Genomic DNA, 24,874 nt, shown 5'->3' on the forward strand with positions numbered 1-24,874 from the left:
ATGTTTTTAGAAAGAAAATGAATGGCATTCATTCTGGCTTTCCTTATTCTGTGGCTGAAGTCTGCACCCTTAGTTCCCAGATCTCAAACTTAGGTTTATGCACGTGCTTCTAGGTAACAGTGAAGCTGTCTACAAAGGGATGCAAATAACTCAGCATAAATGAATTCTTTTTACTTCTAGAAATGGAAAAATTCTCTTCCACTTTTTCAATTAATAATAAAAATATAAGACAGGTATTTTTCTTTACGTTGAAAAATTTGTGGCATTCTTTGTAAGACCTGGTGCTGTTCAAAACCAAGGCTTACGTACTTTTGAGTAGACAGTAGGTGGAATGTTTTTGAAGTTAAATAAAAGTGTAATTGAGGATACCTTAGGAGTTAAAATATAAAATGCAATTTGAGGATACCTTAGGAGTTAAAATATAAAATGCAATTTTATAAAAGTATATATTCTCTTATACATTCAGATCAGATCAGTCGCTCAGTTGTGTCCGACTCTTTGCGACCCCATGAATCACAGCACACCAGGCCTCCCTGTCCATCACCAACTCCCGGAGTTCACTCAGACTCACGTCCATCAAGTCAGTGATGCCATCCAGCCATCTCATCCTCTGTCGTCCCCTCTCCTCCTGCCCCCAACCCCTCCCAGCATCAGAGTCTTTTCCAATAAGTCAACTCTTCGCATGAGGTGGCCGAAGTACTGGAGTTTCAGCTTTAGCATCATTTCTTCCAAAGAAATCCCAGGGCTGATCTCCTTCAGAATAGACTGGTTGGATCTCCTTGCAGTCCAATGGACTCTCAAGAGTCTTCTCCAACACCACAGTTCAAAGGCATCAATTCTTTGGGGCTCAGCCTTCACAGTCCAACTCTCACATCCATACATGACCACTGGAAAAACCATAGCCTTGACTAGATGAACCTTTGTTGGCAAAGTAATGTCTCTGCTTTTGAATATGCTATCTAGGATGGTCATAACTTTCCTTCCAAGGAGTAAGCGTCTTTTAATTTCATGGCTGCAGTCACCATCTGCAGTGATTTTGGAGCCCCCCAAAATAAAATCTGACACTGTTCCCACTGTTTCCCCATCTATTTCCCATGAAGTGGTGGGACCGGATGCCATGATCTTCGTTTTCTGAATGTTGAGCTTTAAGCCAACTTTTTCACTCTCCTCTTTCACTTTCATCAAGAGGCTTTTGAGTTCCTCTTCACTTTCTGCCATAAGGGTGGTGTCATCTGCATATCCGAGGTTATTGATATTTCTCCCAGCAATCTTGATTCCAGTTTGTGTTTCTTCCAGTCCAGCGTTTCTCATGATGTACTCTGCATATAAGTTAAATAAACAGGGTGACAATAGACAGCCTTGACGAACTCCTTTTCCTATTTGGAACCAGTCTGTTGTTCCATGTCCAGTTCTAACTGTTGCTTCCTGACCTGCATACAGATTTCTCAAGAGGCAGATCAGGTGGTCTGGTATTCCCATCTCTTTCAGAATTTTCCACAGTTTCTTGTGATCTACACAGTCAAAGACTTGGGCATAGTCAATAAAGCAGAAATAGATGTTTTTCTGGAACTCTCTTGCTTTTTCTATGATCCAGCGGATGTTGGCAATTTGATCTCTGGTTCCTCTGCCTTTTCTAAACCAGCTTGAACATCAGGAAGTTCACGGTTCACATATTGCTGAAGCCTGGCTTGGAGAATTTTGAGCTTGTGTGAGATGAAATTGATAGCCAGTGGGAAGTTGCTGTATAACACAGGAAGCTTAATCCAGTGCTCTGTGACAACCTAGAGGGATGGGATGGGGTAGGGGATGGGAAGGAGGTTCAAGAATGGGGGATGTATCCCATTGTTGTAGAGCAGAAACCAGCGTAACAGTAAAGTAATTATGAATATCTTAGAAAAGCATAAGGAATCACTTTAACTCAAAAACAGTGAAAGGGTAGTAATATTCTATTCATAAATAAAGCATAAATTACCAATGAACATTACTCAAAATACATATATGTGTGCGTGTGTGTGTGTGTTCTCTAATCTCCCTGTGGTGGTAATATACAGATAGCATTTTAGAAGCCAGAGAGTAAACAACCTTGATACTTGAGTTCTATAATTAGAAAAACTTATTTGGGAAAACAACAAGAGTGAGCATTGTCAGGTGAAAGTTACTCTACCTGCAGATGTGCTTTGCTTCTATATCTGCTCCTTGCTGCCTCCACTTTCTAGTGACTCCTGACCCCAAAAACAGTTTGGTCATTCAGACTGTTTTGTATTGTAAATTGGACAGCATTTCTTAGTTGGAAGCAGAATGGACAATGTTGTAAGACTGCTTATGACTGCCTAGCCATTTTTCTTTTTTCCTAAGAAGAATGTGTTTGGAATCTGAAGGCAAACTTAAGTATTGAAAGCTATTTTGTACTCCCATCTGACTTGAAAGGCATCTGCTTCCTGATGTGGCCTTTCCTCTTGCTACATCCTGACTATAGTTTTAGTTTGAGAAAAAAAAAAAAAAGGTTGCACTAGTGGGAAGCGAGCCACTTAAACTGCAAATGGGGTGAGAGGTTGGTTTACTAACCAAATAAAGTGAGTGGCTCAGTCTTTTTAAAGGGATACTTAGAAATTATGACTCTTCCTGTATTCTGAGTCAGAATGTCCATCAGTTATTAATTGATTTAATCTTCAGGTTTAACATAAGCTTTAGAATGATTTGTATCTGTGGAGCTGTGCTTTTCTTAGCTCTGATGTTTAAAACAGCTGCTCAGCTCTCTGCCTTCTTTCACTTTCAGGCCTTTTGGATGGTTTATAGTCTGCTGCAGAAACACGATGTGAGCTGTAAATGTGAACTATGTATTTTTAAACTTCCTTACATTGAGAAAAACTTAAAACAAGAAATTAATTATGATATGTTGGATATTGGTCAGTACAGGATTAGATTGGTAATACTGTATACTGTCTAAATAAGCTATCAGTTCTCTAAGCCAACTTCTTCCATTTCTCATACAATAAGAGTGAATCTATAATTAGTAGATAATGTAAAGTATATAATATAAAGTAGACTGTTATCTGTCACCTTGGATCATGAGAGAATGAAGACTTTATCTTTTAAATAGCAAATTGCTGGCTTAAATGTAGATGTTCAGTAAATATTGAAGGAATTTATTCTTTGCAAACTAGAGTTGCCAACTATCCCCAGTTACCTGAGAATAAAAACAGTTATCCATCTTTTTTTTTCTTCTTCAGTTGGAGGACTAGATGGGTAGAAGAGGAATGGGAAGGGGGAAAAGTAGCATTTAGCAATATCTAGTGACTCCACTTGGGCAAACATAGAGCCAAAAGCCTTAGTGTAATTCTGTTACAGGAGGCTATGACGGTTGCTGTTAAAAGCGAGTTCCTCTATACTTGAGAGCAAACCCTAGGTTCTTGTTACAGTGGCAGTACAAGCTCTTTCCTCTTGATGGTGCCAAACATTTAAAAATCCCTGCGTAGAACTGGGGGACGTGTACTGTGCACCTCAGGTGCATAATTCAGCATTCTCAGGCTAAATGCTGAAGTACAGAATGTCACTTAGACTAAAGGGAGGCCCCATATGCCACTATGCCACTGATGGGAAAAGTTGCATTCTTTTTTTAAAATGATAAATCATTATAGAAAAACATATAAACTGAATGAAAATGGAAATTACTATATGTCATTATCAACAGCTATATGGGAGAAGGGAAATGAGAGAAGACTATTGATTCTTTGTAGGAAAAAGGGCCTCCATATTTGTTGTCAAATTACTTCATATTTCTAAATTAAAAGGCATTTATTGACCTGCCTTTGAAGATCTCTCATCATATAGTAGATTTAGTGACTGCTGGCTAATTCTTATAATGAGAAATTTTACCTCATTGTTCTACAAACGTTTATGGGAATATTTGCTATGAAGATTATTTTTAAAGTTTGAGGTTGATTCTTTAAAAAAATAAAACAAGTCCAAAACAAGTGTTTGAAATCAAATACATTCATCACTTTTTCAATGAATGAATTTTGATTCAGTCATCTCAATGTGTAGGTTAAGACATTTTAGAAGGCACTTTTAAAAAGTTCATCTTTTATTTTAGAGGTAGCTGTAGATTCCCATGCAATTAATTATAAGAAATAGTTCAGAGATCCTTTACCCAGTTTCTTCCATTGGTAACATCTTGTACACTCTAGTATAGTATAATAACCAGTGTTACCAAGTCCAGGCTCCTACTGCTTGCCTCATGACATGCCAATAAATAAAAGAGAGAAGTTGTTGGGGCAGGAAATAGCAACTTTATTCAGAAGGGCAGCAGACTGAGAAGATGGTGTACTAGTGCCCCATCTTACCCAAGTTAGAATTCAGACTTCTTTTATACTGAAAGTGGGGAGGGGTCTTGTTGTGGCAAACTTACTGCTGTTGGAATCCCTTCTTCTTGCAGCTGTCCATGTAAGTTAGGTCATGGTGTTCCTGTAAACCTCCAATAAGAAAAATGTTATTCTTTGTTCTGCAACGTTTTATCTCTATATGAATGGAAAAGTATTATACTTTAAAAAATATAGCCCTTGAGAATGGGCTATCATGTATTTCAGCCTATAGGCAACATTCCTAACTTGTAGCAAAAGCAGTAAAATATAAAGGGTAAAGAAACAGATCTAATAAGGAGTCAGATTTGTTCTTCCCTATTATAGCAGGGTATATGATGCAGTCAAGACACAGAACAGTTCTAACACCACAAGGGTTTCTCCTGTTACCCTTTTTAAAGCTGCACCTGCTTTCCTCCTACCCTTATCTTCTCCTCAACCCTTGGCAATCACTGGTCTGTTCTCCATTTCTATGTTTTTGTCATTTCAGGAATGTTACACAAATTTAATCGGATACTATGTAACCTTTTGTGTTTGGCTTTTTCCACTGCGTAATACTCTATAGAGATTGGGTCACTTTGTTGCTGTTGTTGCCTTTTCTTCAGCTCTAAGTCTGGGATTTATGAGACAAAAGGAAATCCCAGGGAATTTGTCTCTGCTTTTCCTTGAGACTCTAGTTTCCTAGCTGATCTGCTGCTTTCTCCCCATTTTTCAGAGTCTTATGTTTGTCCTATATATAAAATTTTCAAGATTCTTAGTTGTACTTTAGTGAGAAAAATAGGGGAAAGGATCTCTACACCATCTTCCCAGAAGCAGAAATCAGTAAGATTGGTTTTTCAAAGTTCAGAGCAGCCAAGAAATTTGGTGAAATCTAATTGACTGCAAGGGAGATATATTTCTTTGGGAGTGTGTTCTTTTGAAGAATTTTGGTTTGGAAAAATTGATGTTTTTCTAATTCAAACTTGCCAAGACCCTATCCCAGATCTGGGATTGTAGTTTTGATTTTGAAAAAAAAGATAATTTTAAGAAAACACTAAGTACAGTTAAAAAGAACAAGTTTCTTCAGACTGTATTTCTTTCATTTTGGTTATAGAATAGCAGAGCCAGAACTTTGAAAAGTTTGACTTTTCTATCTGCTTATGAAGACCAAGGCCTAAATCATGTCAGATTATAATTTTTGAAAGCTGCCTTGGAAGAAAGGAGAATATCATTACTTTCCTAACAACTCAAATAAAGAAAGAAGACATGTCATTGTTTACTTGTAATTTCTATATGTAAAACTCTATAGCATGCTTTTTAAATTATAGCACACTGAATTTCCCATGAGGTATATCTCCCATAGATGGTTGTATTACAGTATTTTCAGTTGATATGTGATAGTCCACCCTTCTTTTTTTTTTTACATGTTACACCTTCCTACTTTTTCAATCCAGCAACTTCTTTACATGTTAAAAGTTTATTTTTTAGGATAGATTTTCAAATGTAAAGATTTAGTTTGGGTATCGCTCATACACTGGTTTTGATTGAACAGAATAAAATATTACATAAAATTCTAAAAGTATTTCAGTGGGTTGTACATTGTAAACTGTAGTCTTTCAGGAGAAAGAAACAAATCAAAAAGATCCTCTGGAACTTAGTTAAACCGAGGTGAAAATGTAAGCAAGTTAACAGTACTATTGGACTTTTATCATGTTTTCTTTAATGGTATGGAACAATCGCATAATTTCTTTAATAGAAGGGGCTCAAGCACCATGTAGATTTTCTTCTGAAATGGTGATGTAAGAGGAAAAAATACCTGGCATATTTTTCTTAAACACTGTAGAAATTATGATTATATTGATCACATGAACTTCCTTTCTTTACAGCCAGTGTTTTTCAGTCTATAGGGAGAAGTGAATTGTTTTTCTCCTTCAGTTTTCTGAGCAGAAGCAATAATGTTATGGAGACATTCATGACAGCCCTTTTCTTTCAAATGACATCCTGCAATATTTTAAGAGTAGTTCACCACAACTTGGATATTTTATAAGAGTAAAACTTTTCAAAACTTGCATGTCTGCCAGTTGATTTTAAATGGCAAAATGATGCCGGAAGGCATCAGGAAAGGACTAAACTACAAAAAACCCTAGATATATGGTCAGAGATTGACGTAAGTCTGCCTAGCAAATGCAAGGAATAACTACAGGCAGAAAAAGAAAGTTGAGAAAAGATTCTTGGATTAGAAAGGAACATGATTAATTTAATAAAGTGGTAGTATTCGAGGACATGTCTCATGTAGATGAAAATAAAGTATTACCTCAGCATACATTTGTATTATATGATATGTTATTAAATTATGAAACATATTAATATTTGTTGTAGTTCAGTCACAAAGTTGTGTCCGACTCTTTTGTGACCCCATGGACTGTAGCCCGCCAGGCTTCTCTGTCCAGGGGATTTCCCAGGCAAGAATACCGGAGTGGGTTGCCATGCCCTCCTCCAGGGGATTGTTCTGGCCCAGGGATAGAACCCGCGGCTCCTGCTACATCTCCCACATTACAGGTACTTGTTTACCATTGAGCCACCAGGGAAGCCCGTATTAATATTTAAATATATTTTATCATTGTGTTGAGTTAAATATATTATATACTTATATTTATACATATTTTCTAAAGTATAGGCTCCTCCAGAAGAGGGACATAGCCAAAAATAATAGTGGAAACAAACAGATTTAAGGGAGCTGTTGACACACCACTTAGTAATGTAGTTCTTTTAAAAAATGATCAGAGTGTGAGGATTGATTTATAAAATGGCATTAGGATAACTGAATTTCTTTGGGTATGAGCAAAGGCAGGATATGATAAGTTCCTCAGGTATTTGAATGAGGCATGTACTCACAGGGCAGGGACACTAATTACCTCTGGCATTTAAGGTGAAGCCAGAGACAATGTGAAATAGAAACCTGGATTCTACATCGGGGTGAAGTGTGTACTGGTTAGGAGATGGAGTTTTTGGAAGGTAGTTCTTTCTAGAAGTTCTTTCTAGAAGCTCCATGGACTTATGCTGTGTGGAATGTATGTTGCTTAGTAATGGTGGGGTTAGAGGGACCAAATGGCAGTGAGTGACAGAAAAAGATTCCTTCCTCCCTGGGTTACTTTGGCGATTGGGCTTAGGCACCTAATCTACCACAGGAAAGAATTCTAGGCCATGAGGGAATTCTTTCTCTTTCCAGATTGGCGAAGGAACCTCATAGTCTGTGAACTTTAAGGGAGATATTTGGCTGCATAAGATATTTTTCCTGTAGGCCACCAGTGAAGCTTACCTGAGCTTTTATGTCCAGAGTTTTTATTGGACTTCATAACATAGGCATGATTGATTGACTGCCTGTGTGGTTAACTTCTGTCTCCAGGTTGATTGATACCACATGACCCAAAGCATGTGTCACCCTGCTTATTTAACTTATATGCAGAATACATCATAAGAAATGCTGGGCTGGAAGAAGCACAAGCTGGAATCAAGATTGCTGGGAGAAATATCAATAACCTCACATATGCAGACGACACCACCCTTATGGCAGAAAGTGAAGAGGAACTCAAAAGCCTCTTGATGAAAGTGAAAGAGGAGAGTGAAAAAGTTGGCTTAAAGCTCAACATTCAGAAAACGAAGATCATGGCATCTGGTCCCATCACTTCATGGCAAATAGATGGGGAAACAGTGGAAACAGTGTCAGACTTTATTTTTGGGGGCTCCAAAATCACTGCAGATGCTACTCCTTGGAAGGAAAGTTATGACCAACCTAGATAGCATATTGAAAAGCAGAGACATTACTTTGCCAACACAGGTCTGTCTAGTCAAGGCTATGGTTTTTCCAGTGGTCATGTATGGATGTGAGAGTTGGACTGTGAAGAAAGCTGAGCGCCAAAGAATTGATGCTTTTGAACTGTGGTGTTGGAGAAGACTCTTGAGAGTCCCTTGGACTGTAAGGAGATCCAACCAGTCCATTCTAGAGGAGATCAGCCCTGGGTGTTCATTGGAAGGACTGATAATAAAGCTGAAACTCCAGTACTTTGGCCACCTCATGCGAAGAGCTGACTCATTGGAAAAGACTCTGGTGCTGGGAGGGATTGGGGGCAGGAAGAGAAGGGGACAACAGAGGATGAGATGGCTGGATGGCATCACTGACTCAATGGACATGAGTTTGAATGAACTCCGGGAGTTGCTGATGGACAGGGAGGCCTGGCATGCTGCGATTCATGGGGTCACAAAGAGTTGGACACGACTGAGAGACTGAACTGAACTGACCCAAAGCACCCACATGAAATCATGTGGTCTTTCTGGAGTAGCCAGCCCCCACCCTGAGAGAAAGGTGTGGCCAACCTTTCCCTAATCAACAAAAACACTCTTATCAGTTATGACGTAGATTACCTTCAAGAAGCCAACTGCAGAAGCAGACCTCTCTTTGGGCAAAGTCAAATTCTTTGTTACACAGCAAATGTATCTCAAAAGCGTAAGGCAGCATAGATCTGTTTCACTGTTCTACCCCGTGGCCCGCATGGGTTGAACGAGGCCTCTGCTCCATGCTTGCTCACTCACAGCCCAGGCTGATGGAGCCAACATCATTGCAGTGTTGCTCTGCTATGATAAAGCCAGGCATGTAATGAATCGTGTGCTGGCTGTTTAGGCAGAAGTTACGCTTGTTGCTTCTTACATTTTGTTGGCTGATGCAAGTTTGATAGTCATATCCAGTTTAGGGGTTGGGAAGAAAAGAACCATTTTATTCTGTGCCCAGAAAGAAGAGAACTGATGCTAATACTACCAGGGATTTATTTCTACCTTAAGGGACTTATCTCTAAAAACATAAAGACACACAGAAAAGATTTCTAAGCCATTGCTTCTGTTTTTCCTCCTTATAGACCCACCTAATTGAGACATCAAAATTTGATCATGGAGTCTTGGAAATTCTGTTTACATGCTGTCAGCTCGTCTCATTCTACCATCCACTTTTAAACCGAGACCTCTGACCCTCGGTGCACCCTATGAATTTATTCCTAAAGTTTATTTAGGGTGTTGGAATCTATCAAGTCCTGATATAAAGAGGAAGAAATTTGACCCATCTCTGCATGTATCTCATTCCTCTTCCTCCAAGAACCCCATCTCTCTAGCCACATAGTAGCTGTTGATCTTTGAGTATACTGTGATAATTCATGACTCTATGACTTTGCTTATATGGTTCCTTTATAGCAATGCCCTGCCTACCTGTCCAGCAGACCAGACTCATATTTATCCTTGAGGACTCAATTCAGATTTATTTTTCTATAATCTTTGTGCACTGCCTTCCCATAAAAAAATCCATATATTTTCTGTAAACCTGTTATCACTGTTTCTTTAGTTAATTGCCTATTTGTGCTTCTTGTTACAGAGAAAGCAATGGCACCCCACTCCAGTACTCTTGCCTGGAAAATCCCATGGATGGAGGAGACTGGTAGGCTGCAGTCCATGGGGTTGCTAAGAGTCGGACATGACTGAGCAACTTCACTTTGACTTTTCACTTTCATGCATTGGAGAAGGAAATGGCAACCCACTCCAGTGTTCTTGCCTGGAGAATCCCAGGGACGGGGGAGCCTGGTGGCCTGCTGTCTATGGGGTTGCACAGAGTTGGACATGACTAAAGCGACTTAGCAGCAGCAGCCCAGCTTCTTGTTAAAGATCTGAGGGTACAAATGCTGTCTTTTTCTATCTTTGTAGTCCCAGCACAATACCAGGCAGAGAGTAGCTTAATAGATTGTTACTGAACTGAAGATATGGAAACATTGAATCTCTAGGACTAATAGAAAAGTGAGATCATATTTATTAGTTACAACAGGTCCTCTTAAATAGAGAAAAATCTCTTTTCAAGTAAATTATTTCTAACCACTAAAAGTTGTCCTTTTTGTAATAAATAACAGCATATGTAGTTATAAAAGAGGGATTTTCTTTTTTTTTCCTTTTCTTTTGAGGTTTTTTAATTGAAGTACCGTTGATTTGTCATGTCCTATTAGTTTCAAGTGTACAATACAGCAATTCCGTTTTTGTATGTATATATATATATATATGTATGTATACATTCTTTTTCAGATTCTTTTATTTTATAGGTTATTACAAAATACTTAGTATTGTTCCCTGTGCTATATAGTAAGTCCTTGTTGGCTATTTTATATATAGTAGTGTGTATATATGTTAATTCCAAACTCATAATTTATCCCTCCTTCCTTCTGTCCTTTTTGGTAACTAAAGCTTATTTTCTACGTCTATGGGTCTATTTCTGTTTTGTAAATAAGTTCATTTATACCTTTTTTTTTTTTAATATTCCACCCATAAATGATATGTGATATTTGTCTTTCTCTGACTTACTTCTCTTAGTATGATAATCTCTAGGTCCATTCATATTGCTGCAAATGGCATTATTTCATTCTCTTTTATGACTGGGTAATATTCCATGAACATGAGTTACCAACTCAGCAACAACAATATTCCTTTGTGTATATATATCTCACATCTTTATCCACTCATCTTTCAGTGGGCATTGAGGTTGCTTCCATATCTTGGCTATTATAAACAGTGCTGCAGTGAACACTGGGGTTCATGTATGTTTCTGAATTATAGTTTTCTTGGGATGTATGTTTAGGAGTGGGTTTACAGGATAGTATGGTAACTCCATTTTTAGTTTTTTAAGGAATTTCCATATCATCTCCATCAGATTAGATCAGATCAGTCGCTCAGTCGTGCCTGACTCTTTGCGACCCCATGAATCGCAGCATGCCCGGCCTCCCTGTCCATCACCATAGTGGTTACTAAAAGGGAAATTTTAACAAAGGTTTCACTCATGATTAAGAATTGGTACTTGATTTTCTGCATAATTTATTTCTATAATATATTCACTGTCCAAGGGCTTAGGCGGCTGTTGATTATGAGAGCACTGGGTGGGTTCAAAATACTGATGAGGTTCCTGACAAGGGCTGTGAACTACAATGAGGCAATGCCAGACACATTCAAATCTGAAAAGAAAGAAAGCTCTGTGGTCAAAAGACAGCCCACAACATTTTTTTAATCATTAAGTGAAAGAAAGGTGCACCATTTTCTTCAGGTTTATTTGTTAAGCTCTATGGTGACTGCAGCCATGAAATTAAAGGACGCTTACTCCTTGGAAGGAAAGTTATGACCAATCTAGATAGCATATTCAAAAGCAGAGACATTACTTTGCCAACAAAGGTTCGTCTAGTCAAGGCTATGGTTTTTCCTGTCGTCATGTATGGATGTGAGAGTTGGACTGTGAAGAAGGCTGAGCGCCAAAGAATTGATGCTTTTGAGCTGTGGTGTTGGAGAAGACTCTTGAGAGTCCCTTGGACTGCAGGGAGATCCAACCAGACCATTCTGAAGGAGATCAGCCCTGGGGTTTCTTTGGAAGGAATGATGCTAAAGCTGAAACTCCAGTGCTTTGGCCACCTCATGCGAAGAGTTGACTCATTGGAAAAGACTCTGATGCTGGGAGGGATTGGGGGCAAGAGGAGAAGGGGACGACAGAGGATGAGATGGCTGGATGGCATCACTGACTCTGTGGACTTGAGTCTGAGTGAACTCCGGGAGTTGGTGATGGACAGGGAGGCCTGGTGTGCTGCGATTCATGGGGTCGCAAAGAGTCGGACACGACTGAGCAACTGATCTGATCTGATCTGATCTGATCTGATGTCCCCTTCAGAGGTTCCTATGATATATGGAGATGAGGAAAGGGCAAATGGAGAGGGAAAACAGTCTAAATGTATTTTAAATAATTTGATTCAAAGGGAGCTACATTCTAAATCCTGAACACAAATGTTTTAGGTCATTTAGATATTTAGACTCTCTGCTGGTGCCTTTTCAAGAGAATGCACAGTAGGTTGCTTGTTTGGAAAGGTGGGTAGGAATTGGAGATATCAAAGAGGGTAGCTTCCTAACTCACCAGGTTGTCAGGTGAAGCGTCAAAGGAAATTGAATTTTAGGAAGAGAGCCACCCATCTCAGATTGCCCATCCCAGTTTGGGCTTGCTGTCCCAGCATAATTATTAATAGTGCTCTATTTGATTCTCAAAAGTGTCCTGTGCAGAATGGCCGCCCTTGTTTCAGGTCATGCAGAGTGGAGAATAGCGGCGTGATGAATGGGAAGGATGCGGAGAGCTCAGGGGAGAATTATGAAAGCGATTCTGCTCAGGGTTTTCCTTAAAAGGCTTCTCATGCTTTCCGAAATGCCTCGCAGACCTTTCTTCTGACGCAGTCCTCATCATCAGTTTATTTTTCTTTGGTGCAGCTTCTGACCGGGCCAGTGCATCTTGGCGCAGTCCGGATTTCTGTTAGACTCGTGGGCAGCAGTGCTGCATGCGTGTGAGATTCAAGTCTGAACAGATTGGCTGTGAATGGGGTGATAAGAATAGAGAGAAGCACATAGCAGTAGACCAAACTTCCTGTGCACCCGCCTTGGAATACTGTTTCACCATCTGAAATAGCATTCATCTTAAGGCTGGGATCATTTATTCCCTCTGGAATTAAGCAATAGCACTGGCAGCAAAAGAGACTATTTTGGGAAGGAGAGGAAGGAGGAATTTTGCCGCAAGTGACAGACTGGGCAGAAGTACCTTTCATGCTTTTGAGGACTGCACTGTTCATTAGCAACTTGATTAATAGAAATTGACAACTTTCCTATAATCCCAAACATAATGAATGTCAAGGCATACACACTGTCCTCTGTGAAGATTAGCAAAGACTGTGTTTAGATGCTTTGACTTAATTCACCTACACTGCAGAAAGAGAACTTTTCCTTGGAGATTAGCCTCTAATGCAGATGCTCTTGAGAAGGGGTAAATTATAAATCTTGTTCCTATCCCCTTCCTCACTTATGCCTTCCAGTTGTTTTTGCATATTCCCGCGCAGACTTTGCTAGACTGTTAGAGAAGTTTAAAATAAGGCAGTGAATGCTGTGCCACTGCCGCCCCCCACCAACTCCGCCCCACATACACACGCTCCCTCCCCACAAAGCTGAGGTGGGTAGGACTTGGCAGCTGGTGGCAGCTGCAGAGATAAATAAGCACCAGGACTTCTGGATGGACAGGGTGCAGAAGCTCCTGCGATGAGGTTGTGCAGCCGAGTGCCTTCCATGAGACTGAGGCCATGAGGACGGAGCTGCAGCTGGAGTCCAGAAGTTCAGGCAGTGAAAGGGAGGTGGGGCTTATAACAACCAGTTTAATAGTCCTTTTGATCAAGTTTTTGCATTTTTGGAGTGTGGAGAGTACTTAAGAAGACGGATAAAAGTCATTTCATGCTAATTTGTCGTTTAATGGATGTATTTAATGAAAACCAGGGGATTATGTTGGCCTTTTCCTATTTGATTTTCCTGTTTGATATTCTTCCACTAATAAAGAGTAAACTGCCTTCAGAATTTCGTCTCTACAGATTTGCTGTGAAATATTAAAAACAATAGCCCAAGGCTACTTAACATTTTTCTCTTTTTTTTACTGGTAACCAGTTTGGAAAATGTTTCTCTGTGGAAGACTTTAGAATCCTCTTTTCAATGTGGTAGATGTAATGACAAGAGATTTTTTTGCTATTTTATTTTTTTTTCTTTTCACTTTGGCAATTGAGTTAATGTGAGAGAAGATGTTGAGTTTCCTTACCCCAACAGTGCTGTCTAGGTTTATGATAAGCATTTTGTAAATTATATCCCCTTGTTCACAAACATGTAGTAAATTTACTTAAAGTCAAAAATCATAAATATATACTTGTTTTTTCTGGGGAGCTTGGTGCAGTGTCAGTTAGTGGTACCATTATAGACATCAATGGCCAGTATATTGATTTTTTAAAACAAACTATCATTTTATAGTTCAGCTGAATGATTCAAATATTTAATGATCTCAGAATTTGAAATATATTGCTGTCTTCCTATCTGGACCTGATATTGAATATTCTTCATCTTCCTACAACATTCTCTTTTTAAAAAAATTATTTTGATTTATTCATGTGAGAAATTTGTGGGAAAGATCTTTATATCATGACAAGACATAAAAAAAGTTTTCAAAGTTTTGAAGCATTTCAAGAAAAAAAAGATCTAGTTATGCCTTTCAAATTAAACTTTTTTTAAAGTAGCATTTTTCTTTTGTGCATCTAAACAGTAGAATATATTTCTATAGAAAGTTAGAGAATTAATTTTAAGTACAAATATAATACTAAGGCTACAATGATGAAAGAGCTATTGTTGAAGGTAGATAGTAGAGGGAGGCAAGGGGGTGAAGATGTCAAAAAGGATATTAAAAAAATTTTTTTTTTGAAGTGTTTGGAGAATTGACAAATCAAAAAAGGTCTCACTAAATGCTAGTATGTGCTAGAATCAGCACTGGGATATACAAATAAAGAATTGAGTTTGGGAGGAACATCAGGCATTGTTTGTTAAACCAGGTTTCATCTGGATTTTATAAATGGATTCATCAATGATAAAAAATATCACCAGCCAAGTGTCTGTGGGACTATGTGTGGGTTGAATTTACCAGTGGTCCCAGCCTCTTCTCTATGTGGAGTTGCTCCCTGCTCACAAACTCACCGACCTTCTGTCCTCTGTGTTCCAGGAGAGACAGCGTCTGGAGACCATCCTCAGCCTCTGTGCTGAGTACACAAAGCCTGACAGTCGCGTGTCCCCCGGCACCACCGTGGCAGATGTGCAGAAAATCAATAAAGAGCTGGAGAAACTGCAGCTCTCCGATGAGGAGTCTGTGTTTGAAGAAGCCCTGGTGAGCCCGGACACCAGGTATAGGTGCCACCAGAAAAGCGCTCTCCACGACGCGGACCTGGCAGGCTTTGGGAGCCTCAGTCAGAGCAGTGCCAGCTTCCTCCCGCCACGGGGCTCCAGGAATGATGAACTGCTCGGGGACCTCGCCAGGACTCCCCCGCCGCCCTCCTCTGCCTTTCTGAAAGCTTCCGGCGAGTCTGCTTACCTAAGTATCCTACCAAAGGTAAAGCCAGCCACACACAGAAATTAGATACAGGGCCCGGACCGTGCATCTGCCCTGGCCTAGACATTAGGGTCTTACTGCTTGTTTTCCAGAATGTTTGCAGTGAAGCAGCTACTCTGATGGCTCAGACAGTAAAGAATCTACCTGCAATGCAGGAGAACCTGGTTCAGTTCCTGGATGGGGGAAGATCCCGTAGAGGAGGCAATGGCAGTCCACGCCAGTATTCTTGCCTGGGAAATTCCATGGTCAGAGGAACCTGGTGGGCTATAGTCCATAGGGGTCACAAAGACTGAGCGACGAACACTAACACTAGCTAAACAAGGTGCAGCAAATTCTAGTGTTTACTATAAAGTAACAAATTTAGACTCTAGAAAATGTAGCAGTACAGAAAGAGAAAGAAAAACAGTTTGACTTCTCCCTATCCCCTCTGGTTGCATACCTGAGAGATAAACGCAGAGGGTCTTCCATACCTTTCCAATATTTTTGTGCACATGTGGCAATATAAGCATATTGAATTTATATATATAATATATATAATATATTATATATACATTATATATATAAACATATACACAAGTATAGTGTTCTGCATGATGTTTTTCTCCTATTGAATGTCTTGAGCATCTTTGCATATTATTCTAGACAGTTCTACCTCATTCTTACTGATGGTCAACTAGTATTTTATTGTTTGGAAATACTGTTTAAATTGTTATCAATATTTTACTAATAAAATCCATATGCAGCAAATATTCTGGAATATATATATATTAGCACAAATTGTGCAAATGTGTCTGTGGAGTTGGTAGGTCAAAGAGTTTGTGTATTATTCATTTTAAACAATATTTCCAACTTATAATCTCAAAGACTGTGTGTATTTCCAGGTGACTCTTGAGAAGAGTTTATCCCTGCACCTTGTTATTTATGCACTTGCCAAAGTATGTATCATCAAAATTTTCAATTTGCTAGTTAATTATGTTTTAATTTGCTTGCCAGTTTAACTGGCAAGAATACTGGAGTGGGTAGCCATTCCCTTCTCCAGAGGATCTTCCAAACCCAGGGTTTGAACCAGGGTCTCCTGCATTGCAGGCAGATTCTTTACTGTCTGAGCCACCAGGGAAGTCCCCTCCTCATTGGATCTGTATTGATCTGTATCAGTAAATCTGTTTCTGTTTTGTTATGTTTATTTTTTTTAGGTTCCACATGCAAGTGCTAATATGCAGTATTTGTCTTTCTCTGGCTGACTTATTTCACTAAGCATAATATCCTCCAGGTCCATCCATGTTGTTGCAAATAGGAAATTTTCATTCTTTTTATGAATATTTCATTGTCCATATTTACCACATCCTCTTTAACCATTCATTTGTTACAGTTAGGTTGCTTTCATTTCTTGGCTGTTATAAATAGTGTTGCTATAAACATTGAGGTGCATATATCTTTTCAAATTACTGTTTTTTTTTTGTTTTCTTCAGATATATACCCAGGATTGGGACTTGCTGGATCATATGGTGGTTCTATTTTTAGTTTTCTTGCGAAGGCTCCATGCTGTTTTCCATAGTGGTTTGCTAGTTTGCATTCCCACCAGTAGCGTGCTAAGGTTCCCTTTGCTCCACATCCTCACCAACATATGTTATCTCTGAACTTCTTGATGATAGCCGTTCTGACAGGTGTGAGGTGATCTCACTGTGGTTACGACTTGCATTATTCTGATGATTGGCAATGTTGAGCATCTTTTCATGTGCCTGTTTGCCATCTGTATGTCTTCTTCAGAAAACTGCCTATTCAGGTCTTCTGCCCTTTTTAAAGCAGTTGTTTTTCTGATATTGAATTATATGAGCTGTATATTTTGAATATTAACTCTTTATTGGTCGTATCATTTGCAAATATTTTCTCCCATTCAGCAGGTTGTCTCTTCATTTTGGTGATGGTTTCCTTTGCTGTGAAACAAAACTTTTAAGTTTAATTAAGTCCTATTTTTTTAGGGGGAGGGGGTTCCCTTGTACGTGACTCTATTTTTCTCTTGCTGCCTTTAAAATTCTCTTTTTAATCTCTAGCTTTTGCCATTTTAATTATGATATGTCTCAAAGTGGGTCTCTTTGAGCTCATCTTCTCTGAAACTACCTGTGCTTCCTGTACTAGAAATCTGTTTCCTTCTTCAGCTTTAGGAGCTTTCAGCCATAATTTCATCAAATACATTTTCTACCCCTTTCTCTTTTCACCTTCTGGGACCCCTGTAATGTAATGTTACAACACTTGATGTTGTCTCAGAAGTCCCTTGGTTGGTTTTCCTTTTTGCTATTTATGATTGGGTGATTGCATTATTCTTTCTTCCAGATTTCTCATGTGTTCTTCTGTATCACCTAATCTGCTATTAATTCCTTTGAGTGTATTCTTCATTTCAGTTATTGTATTCTGGAGCTCCGTTTTTTAAAATATGTTTTAGTTCCTTGTTAAAATTCTTATTCTTTGTATCTTTTTTTTTTTTTTTTTAACCCAATTCAGTTGACATTCTTGTTGCTAATACTTTGAACCCTTTTATCTGGTAAATTTTTATCTCTGTTTCATTAGGGTTTTCTCCAGGTCTTTCTTCCCCCTTGTTCTTTCATTTGAAACATTTTCCTTTGTATTCCCATTATGTTTAACTTTATGAAATTTGTTGAAATAGTTACCTATCCTGCTCTTGAATGGGGTATCCTTGTGTGTGAGTGCCCTTATGCGGTCTGCAAGTGCCCGGTGGCTTTGGTGGGAAAAGCTGGATCTGAAGTGAGCAAGGATCCCATCTTCTCCTGGGGTGTGCTGGCAGCTGTCACCTTGGTGAGGGGTAGGGCTGGAGATGGAGGGGCTGGAGCCACAGCCAGGGGCAAGCTGGCTTCTCCATGTTCAGTGGCTGTCACTTCCCTGTCTGCGTGTCAGCAGAGCTCAAGGTGCTGGACCAGAAGCCCTGAGGGTTGAGTCCAGGCGGGTTCCTTTTCTTCTAAATGTGCACTCCCTCCCCCGAATACAGCACCTCTGTCCTGGTGGGGAGCTGCTCAGGAGCAAGAGAAGCTAGATCAGGCACTTGTTGCAGACAGGAGCAGCTGTGGGAAACCAGCCAGACTCTTCACACTGTTTTTAGTCTGCTTCCTCCCCCTTGTTCCCTAGAGCAGGCAGACGTGTGCACCCGCTCTTCGTGAGCAGTCTCGGCTTCTTAAGCCCTCCTGTAAGTCCCACAGTTTTCAAACCAGCTAAGGGGACTTGTCTTCGCTGGGTTGGACCCTACGGCTGGTGTGCCCTAACTTCACAGGGGGGATCTCTGAGCCCGTCATATCCCTCTCCTCCTCTGTGTCCTGCTTGGGGCATGGGTCCTGCTTGCTTTCATCTCCTCTCTTCATGCCCAATTCCATGTGGATCTTTACAGCCTTGCTTGTAGCAGAGCCTTTCCTCCAGACTCCTGTTTGTGTCCAGCTAGAGTTGCTACACATCTAGATGTATCCTTGATGTGTTCGTCGGGATGGTGAGCTCGGCATCCTCCTACTCCATCTTGATCTCCCTTGTCTTCCTCGTCACTGATTTTTTTAAAAAATGCTTTGTCTCAGGTGCTATTGTGGTGGTAAGGACATTAGTCTTTTATCATGAGTTGTCTTCCCCTTGACATTATTAATGACTGTTTCAGATATATTGGACATTTATCAGTTCAGTTCAGTCGCTCAGTTGTGTCTGACTCTTTGCAACCCTATGGACTGCAACATGCCAGGCTCCCCTGTAAACTCCTGGAGCTTGCTCAAAAACTCATGTCCATCGAGTTGGTGATGCCATCCAACCATCTCATCCTCTGTCATCCCCTTCTCCTGAAAAGGTTGTGTAAAGAGTTTCTATTTGTCCTCCTTGCTTTCCTAGAGTATCTCCTATTATTTACATCTTGCCTAAGTATGATGGTGGGCTTCCCTGGCAGCTCAGATGGTAAAGAATCTGCCTGCAATGCAGGAGACCCAGGTTCCATCCCTGGATCAGGAAGATCTCCTGGAGAAGGAAACGGCAACCCACTCCAGTATTCTTGCCTGGAGAATCCCATGGACAGAGGAACCATGGACAGAGGAACCCTACAGTCCATGGGGTCGCAAAGAGCCGGACACGACTGAGCGAGTAACACACATAAGTATGGTACATTCATCAAGATTGATGAACCAATTTTGATATACAATATTGACTAAAGACCACAGTTTACATTAAGGAGATCTTCTCATATTGTATGCTTCCCTGATAACTCAGATGGTAAAGAATCCACCTGCAATTCAGGAGACTTGGATTCAATCCCTAGGTCAGAAAGATCCCCTGGAGAAGGAAAGGGCTACCCACTCCAGTATTTTTGCCTGGAGAATATTATGGACAGAAGAGCCTGGCAGACTGCAGTTCATGGGGTTGCAAAGAGTCAGACATGACTGAGCGACTAAGCATACACACACTTCATAGTGTATGGTTCTGTTGGTTTTGACAAGTGCAATGTGTAATATGTCCATCGTTGCTGTTTCATACATAATAATGTCCTCACCCTAAGAATCTCCTGGATTCAACCTATTCATTTCTCTTCCCCACTCTCGTGAAACCTTGTGAGCCGTCATTCTTTTTATTGTCTCTAGTTTTGCCTTTCCCGGTGCAACAAAACTTTTTGAATGTTTCTAGTCAGAAATCTACCTACCTATAGAGTTCGCCCGTGTATTCATCAGGACTCTGGAGTGTTCAACCCTTGTTTCTTCTAATGACTAGAAGAGTAATTCTCAAAGGAGAGTAATTCTAAATAGGACTTCTGTCTCTCCTGCTAGAAAGTTGCAATGGTTAGAAACTAGGATGGGGGGTAGAAATAAAAAATTGTTGGTGCTCAGGCAAAGTAAATGACCCATCATTTGAACATCCGAGCTGTTGTCATCAGACATGGGGCTTCCTGCACTTTTTATCTTAAATCCTTTCACTCTTTTCTTTCAGAGATCTGCCAAACTTTTGTTAAAACAGTGAGCTGTGTGCTCTGAGGACTAACTTTTGGGAGACCCGTTTCCTCCTGAAGGGCTTCCCAGGTAGCTAACTAGTGGTAAAGAATCTGCCTGCCAATGCAGGAGACTCAAGAGACCTGGATTGCATCCCTGGGTTGGGAAGATTCTCTGGAAAAGGGCGCGACAACCCGCTCCAGTATTCTTGTCTGGAGAATCCCATGGTCTTGTCTGGAGAATCCCATGGACAGGGAAGCCTGGCGGGCTTCAGTCCATGGGGCAGCTCAGACACAACTGAGCATCTAAGCACACACACACACACGGTTTCCTCCCGAAGAGGGCTGTGACAAGAAAACTGTTGGATATAAATGAGCAGATTTTGACAGATGTTTCTCATTGCCCCAGTACGCTTCTGGGAAATAGGAGGACTTTGAAGCTTGGAACATCTTCCTTGCAGCACACGGCGGAACACTGTGTCTCCTTTAGAGACAGGAACCATCAAGGGAACTTCTGGGTACCACACAGCAGCTTCGGCAGAGTGCAGCTGAGAGGCAATGGGTTCCAGGGAATGGGTTTTTCATTTTTGATTCTCTGAAGATAGACGTATGTTACCTTGAGACAGGAGATAGAAGAATCTTTAAAAAAAAAGAAAAGTTCTGTTTTTTTTTTGTTTTAAATGCTCTTCCTCTTTGAGTGTTTTTGGATTATTTACTTAACAAAGTACAGTGTTTGTTATTATCGATCTGAGGAGTAATGGAGAAGAATGTGAAAAACACAAAGATTTTAATGATATTTAGAAAGCCTGAAATTCACCATTTTTGACTTTGCTTTTTATCTAACACTTAAAGATGCAGATGACCTTGGAAACATGCTCTTTTTAATTGGCTTTATGAATCTGTCTGGACATGGAACAACAGACTGGTCCCAAATAGGAAAAGGAGTACGTCAAGGCTGTGTATTGTCACCCTGTTTATTTAACTTATATGCAGAGTACATCATGAGAAACGCTGGACTGGAAGAAACACAAGCTGGAATCAAGATTGCTGGGAGAAATATCAATAACCTCAGATATGCAGATGACACCACCCTTATGGCAGAAAGTGAAGAGGAACTAAAAAGCCTCTTGATGAAAGTGAAAGTGGAGAGTGAAAAAGTTGGCTTTAAGCTCAACATTCAGAAAACGAAGATCATGGCATCCGGTCCCATCACTTCATGGGAAATAGATGGGGAAACAGTGGAAACAGTGTCAGACTTTATTTTTCTGGGCTCCAAAATCACTACAAATGGTGACTGCAGCCATGAAATTAAAAGACGTTTACTCCTTAGAAGGAAAGTTATGACCAACCTAGATAGCATATTCAAAAGCAGACATTACTTTGCCAACAAAGTTTCATCTAGTCAAGGCTATGGTTTTTCCTGTGGTCATGTATGGATGTGAGAGTTGGACTGTGAAGAAGGCTGAACGCCGAAGAATTGATGCTTTTGAACTGTGGTGTTGGAGAAGACTCTTGAGAGTCCCTTGGACTGCAAGGAGATCCAACCAGTCCATTCTGAAGGAGATCAGCCCTGGGATTTCTTTGGAAAGAATGATGCTGAAGCTGAAACTCCAGTACTTTGGCCACCTCATGCAAAGAGTTGACTCACTGGAAAAGACTCTGATGCTGGAGGGATTGGGGGCAAGAGGAGAAGGGGACGACAGAGGATGAGATTGCTGGATGGCATCACTGACTCGATGGACGTGAGTCTCAGTGAACTCCGGGAGTTGGTGTTGGACCGGGAGGCCTGGCGTGCTGGGATTCATGGGGTCGCAAAGAGTTGGATACGACTGAGCGACTGATCTGATCTGATCTAATCTGATGAACCTGTCTACCACCACCTGAGGTGAAAGCTGAAAACAGCTCACTCTTTTTTTTTCCTTGCAGTTTTATTGATATATAATTGACATACAGCACTGTATAAATTTAAAGGGTACAGCCTAATGACTTGACTTACATGTTTTGCAAAATGATGGCTGCAATAAATTTAGTTAATTCCATCTCTTCGTGTATTTGCCAAAAAAATATTTTTTCTCTTGTGAAAACTTTTCCACTCTTTTTGAGTAATCATGTAATCATTCTGTCTACAGTGGAAACCTTTCACACTTGCAACCCTCTCTGATCTCAAGAGGTTTATAAGTTAATCTATCTGATTTTTTTTATAGTAATGTATAAGGTTCCACTGAGAGTGAAGTGTTTTAATAAAATCATATATTGTGCATCCCCAGACGTGCTGTTTTTGAGTTAATTCCCTCCACATGCACACAGAAAGGGGAGATAGGAGTAGGAACAAGACAATTTCCATTTACCGTACCCCCCCTTTTGCATATTTCTTCTTAGAAACCTCTTGAGATCAAGAGATCTGCAAACACACACACACACACACACACACAAGGAAGGGTAGATGCAAATTCTCTTGTCCCTACCGTCTCTCCTTTCTGTGTGTGTGCAGATGGAGTTAACGCAAAAACAATATATCTGGGTATGCACATATATGTGCTTTTATTAAAACATCACTCTCAGTGGAACCCTTTACATTACTAAAAAAAAATCAGATAGATTAAAATTCCACTTTTTTCTGTCACCACAAACTAAAGCTGTTTAGTGGCTACCACACCCTTGGTACTCTTTTATTTTTTATTTGGATATAAATGAGAGTCCAGTATCCTCATCCCTTTCTATTACAAACCAGAGTTTTAGAATGCCCCTTGAAGATTTTCCTTTATATAAATAACAATAGCAAAAGTCAATACCTAGATAACTTTTACTGCTACAAACAGACTATCACGTTGTCTTTTATTAGACCTATTGTGATAAATTTTCTAGAAATGTTGAGTTATACAGATACTTATAAGTGCCACTGTTACCTATCAATATAGTTTTGCAGATTGTTCAGTTTTTCTTTTCTTTTGATGCTTTGCTTCCACCAGTGAAAGATATTTTTAAATCATGTTGGAAGTTGAAACCTAATATGAAATGTTGACCCAACAGGATACTGGCCTTCTTGAGGCTTTCCTGCTAGGATTACTCCTCTATGATTTAGGAATGCCATTCACTATTGCAGGCATTCCTCATGCCCTAAAACTGGCCACCTAAGCCTTAGGACAATGAGATTAATTGTCTGTGAAGAAAGGTCACAGGTTGTTTTATTAGTTGATGAGATACTGGATTTAAGATGACAGTTTAAAATCTAAATATCAGCAAACAAATAAACAGAGGGCTTGAAAGGCCTTCTAATCTTTGCTCTAGTCAACCTGAGATGTGTAACTTCTCAATGGTTAAATTTTGAGAAGCAGTAAAGTAGGGTTAAGAATAAAGAATATTAATAAAGAATAAAGAAATGGACATGATGCCTATCTTCTTACAGTAATTTTTAGGATTGTTAAGTACGTTAAATGAATTTAGAGACACAAAATGTTAGTGGTTTCTTTGGTTAATTTGAATGTTATTTTCAGTTATCTTCAGCAATTTATGTATTATAACTTGGCTGCTGTTTCCAATTTGCAATTATGAAATTATATAATCCTTGACTTACTGGTGCAAAGAAATTGCTTATTTTTCAAAGAGAGATAAAATTAAATAAATAATGCCTATATTGGCATCCCTTGCCTTATAGAAAGACTGGTCTCCACCAGGGGATATACAAAATAACTAACTTGAAATTCTTGAAAAAAGAAGCTATTTTCAATTTATTGTATCTCTTCTTAAAATAATTGGCAGTCACATTTTGGCTGTGTGTATGATCTAAATATTCCTTTCTTTTCTGGGCCTTTGTCATAACTCTGTTCAGAGGTGTAAGTATGCCCTATCTTACTTAATTTCTTTGCTAACTTTCTCATTCCTTGTGAAGGATGTCAGTTTTTCCATGACATAATTTTATGAATAATGGCCAGTATCCTATCTCATGTCATGAAAGCTCATTGGCCCGGTTAGTGTCTTCATCAGTACATAGCTAAGTGGTAAGTAATAAGTAGTGTGCTAATGCAAAAACAGAAACATGAAGTAACTTGGTATTAATTGTGTAATTTTAAATCATTTTGAGGGTTGCCCAAGTAATAAAGTAATACTGTCCTGCTTATTAACTTTATGGAACATATCAGGGAGGTGGGGCCAAATACCATGTCCCCATTTACCATCTTGTATTGGAAAGAATATAAATAAGAAGGATTGCTCATTTGCAGATAGCCCTAGCAGTGGGACCCAGCAGAAATTCTGCAGACTTGTAGGATGTGTATTCCCTTGGAGACGGGAGAGAACATGGAGCTTGTAATGAAGGTAGCAGAGTGCCCAAGAGACATTCCTGAGGAAGATGTCAGAAGTGTCCTCTAGATTCTAGTTCTCTGCACTCCAAACTTTATCTGTAACCTGAGAGAAGTCACTACAATCTCTGTGGACTACAGCTTCCTCATCTATATTACCTCTTAGTTATTTTGGTTTTAAAAGGACATGAATTTGTTCACTGAACCTGATTTGTAGAAGCTTACCTGAGACGCTATCTACTGGGGGTCTCTGGGACCATGCAGAGTTCCAAGTAAACAG

General features: G+C 39.7%; 1 protein-coding gene across 3 annotated transcripts in view; it reads left to right on the plus strand.

Annotated features, from left to right (window-relative positions):
* Positions 1 to 24,874, plus strand: part of PHLDB2 (pleckstrin homology like domain family B member 2) — a 128,027-nt gene that overhangs the window by 41,831 nt on the left and 61,322 nt on the right. For all 3 annotated transcript variants that reach the window (XM_055568135.1, XM_055568137.1, XM_055568136.1), the window contains one exon: positions 14,959 to 15,342. In XM_055568135.1, the coding sequence (XP_055424110.1) occupies positions 14,959 to 15,342 (384 nt within the window). The remainder of the gene's footprint in view (positions 1 to 14,958; positions 15,343 to 24,874) is intronic.

Source organism: Bubalus kerabau, chromosome 2 (assembly GCF_029407905.1).
Source record: "Bubalus kerabau isolate K-KA32 ecotype Philippines breed swamp buffalo chromosome 2, PCC_UOA_SB_1v2, whole genome shotgun sequence".
NCBI classification, from domain to species: Eukaryota; Metazoa; Chordata; class Mammalia; order Artiodactyla; family Bovidae; genus Bubalus; species Bubalus kerabau.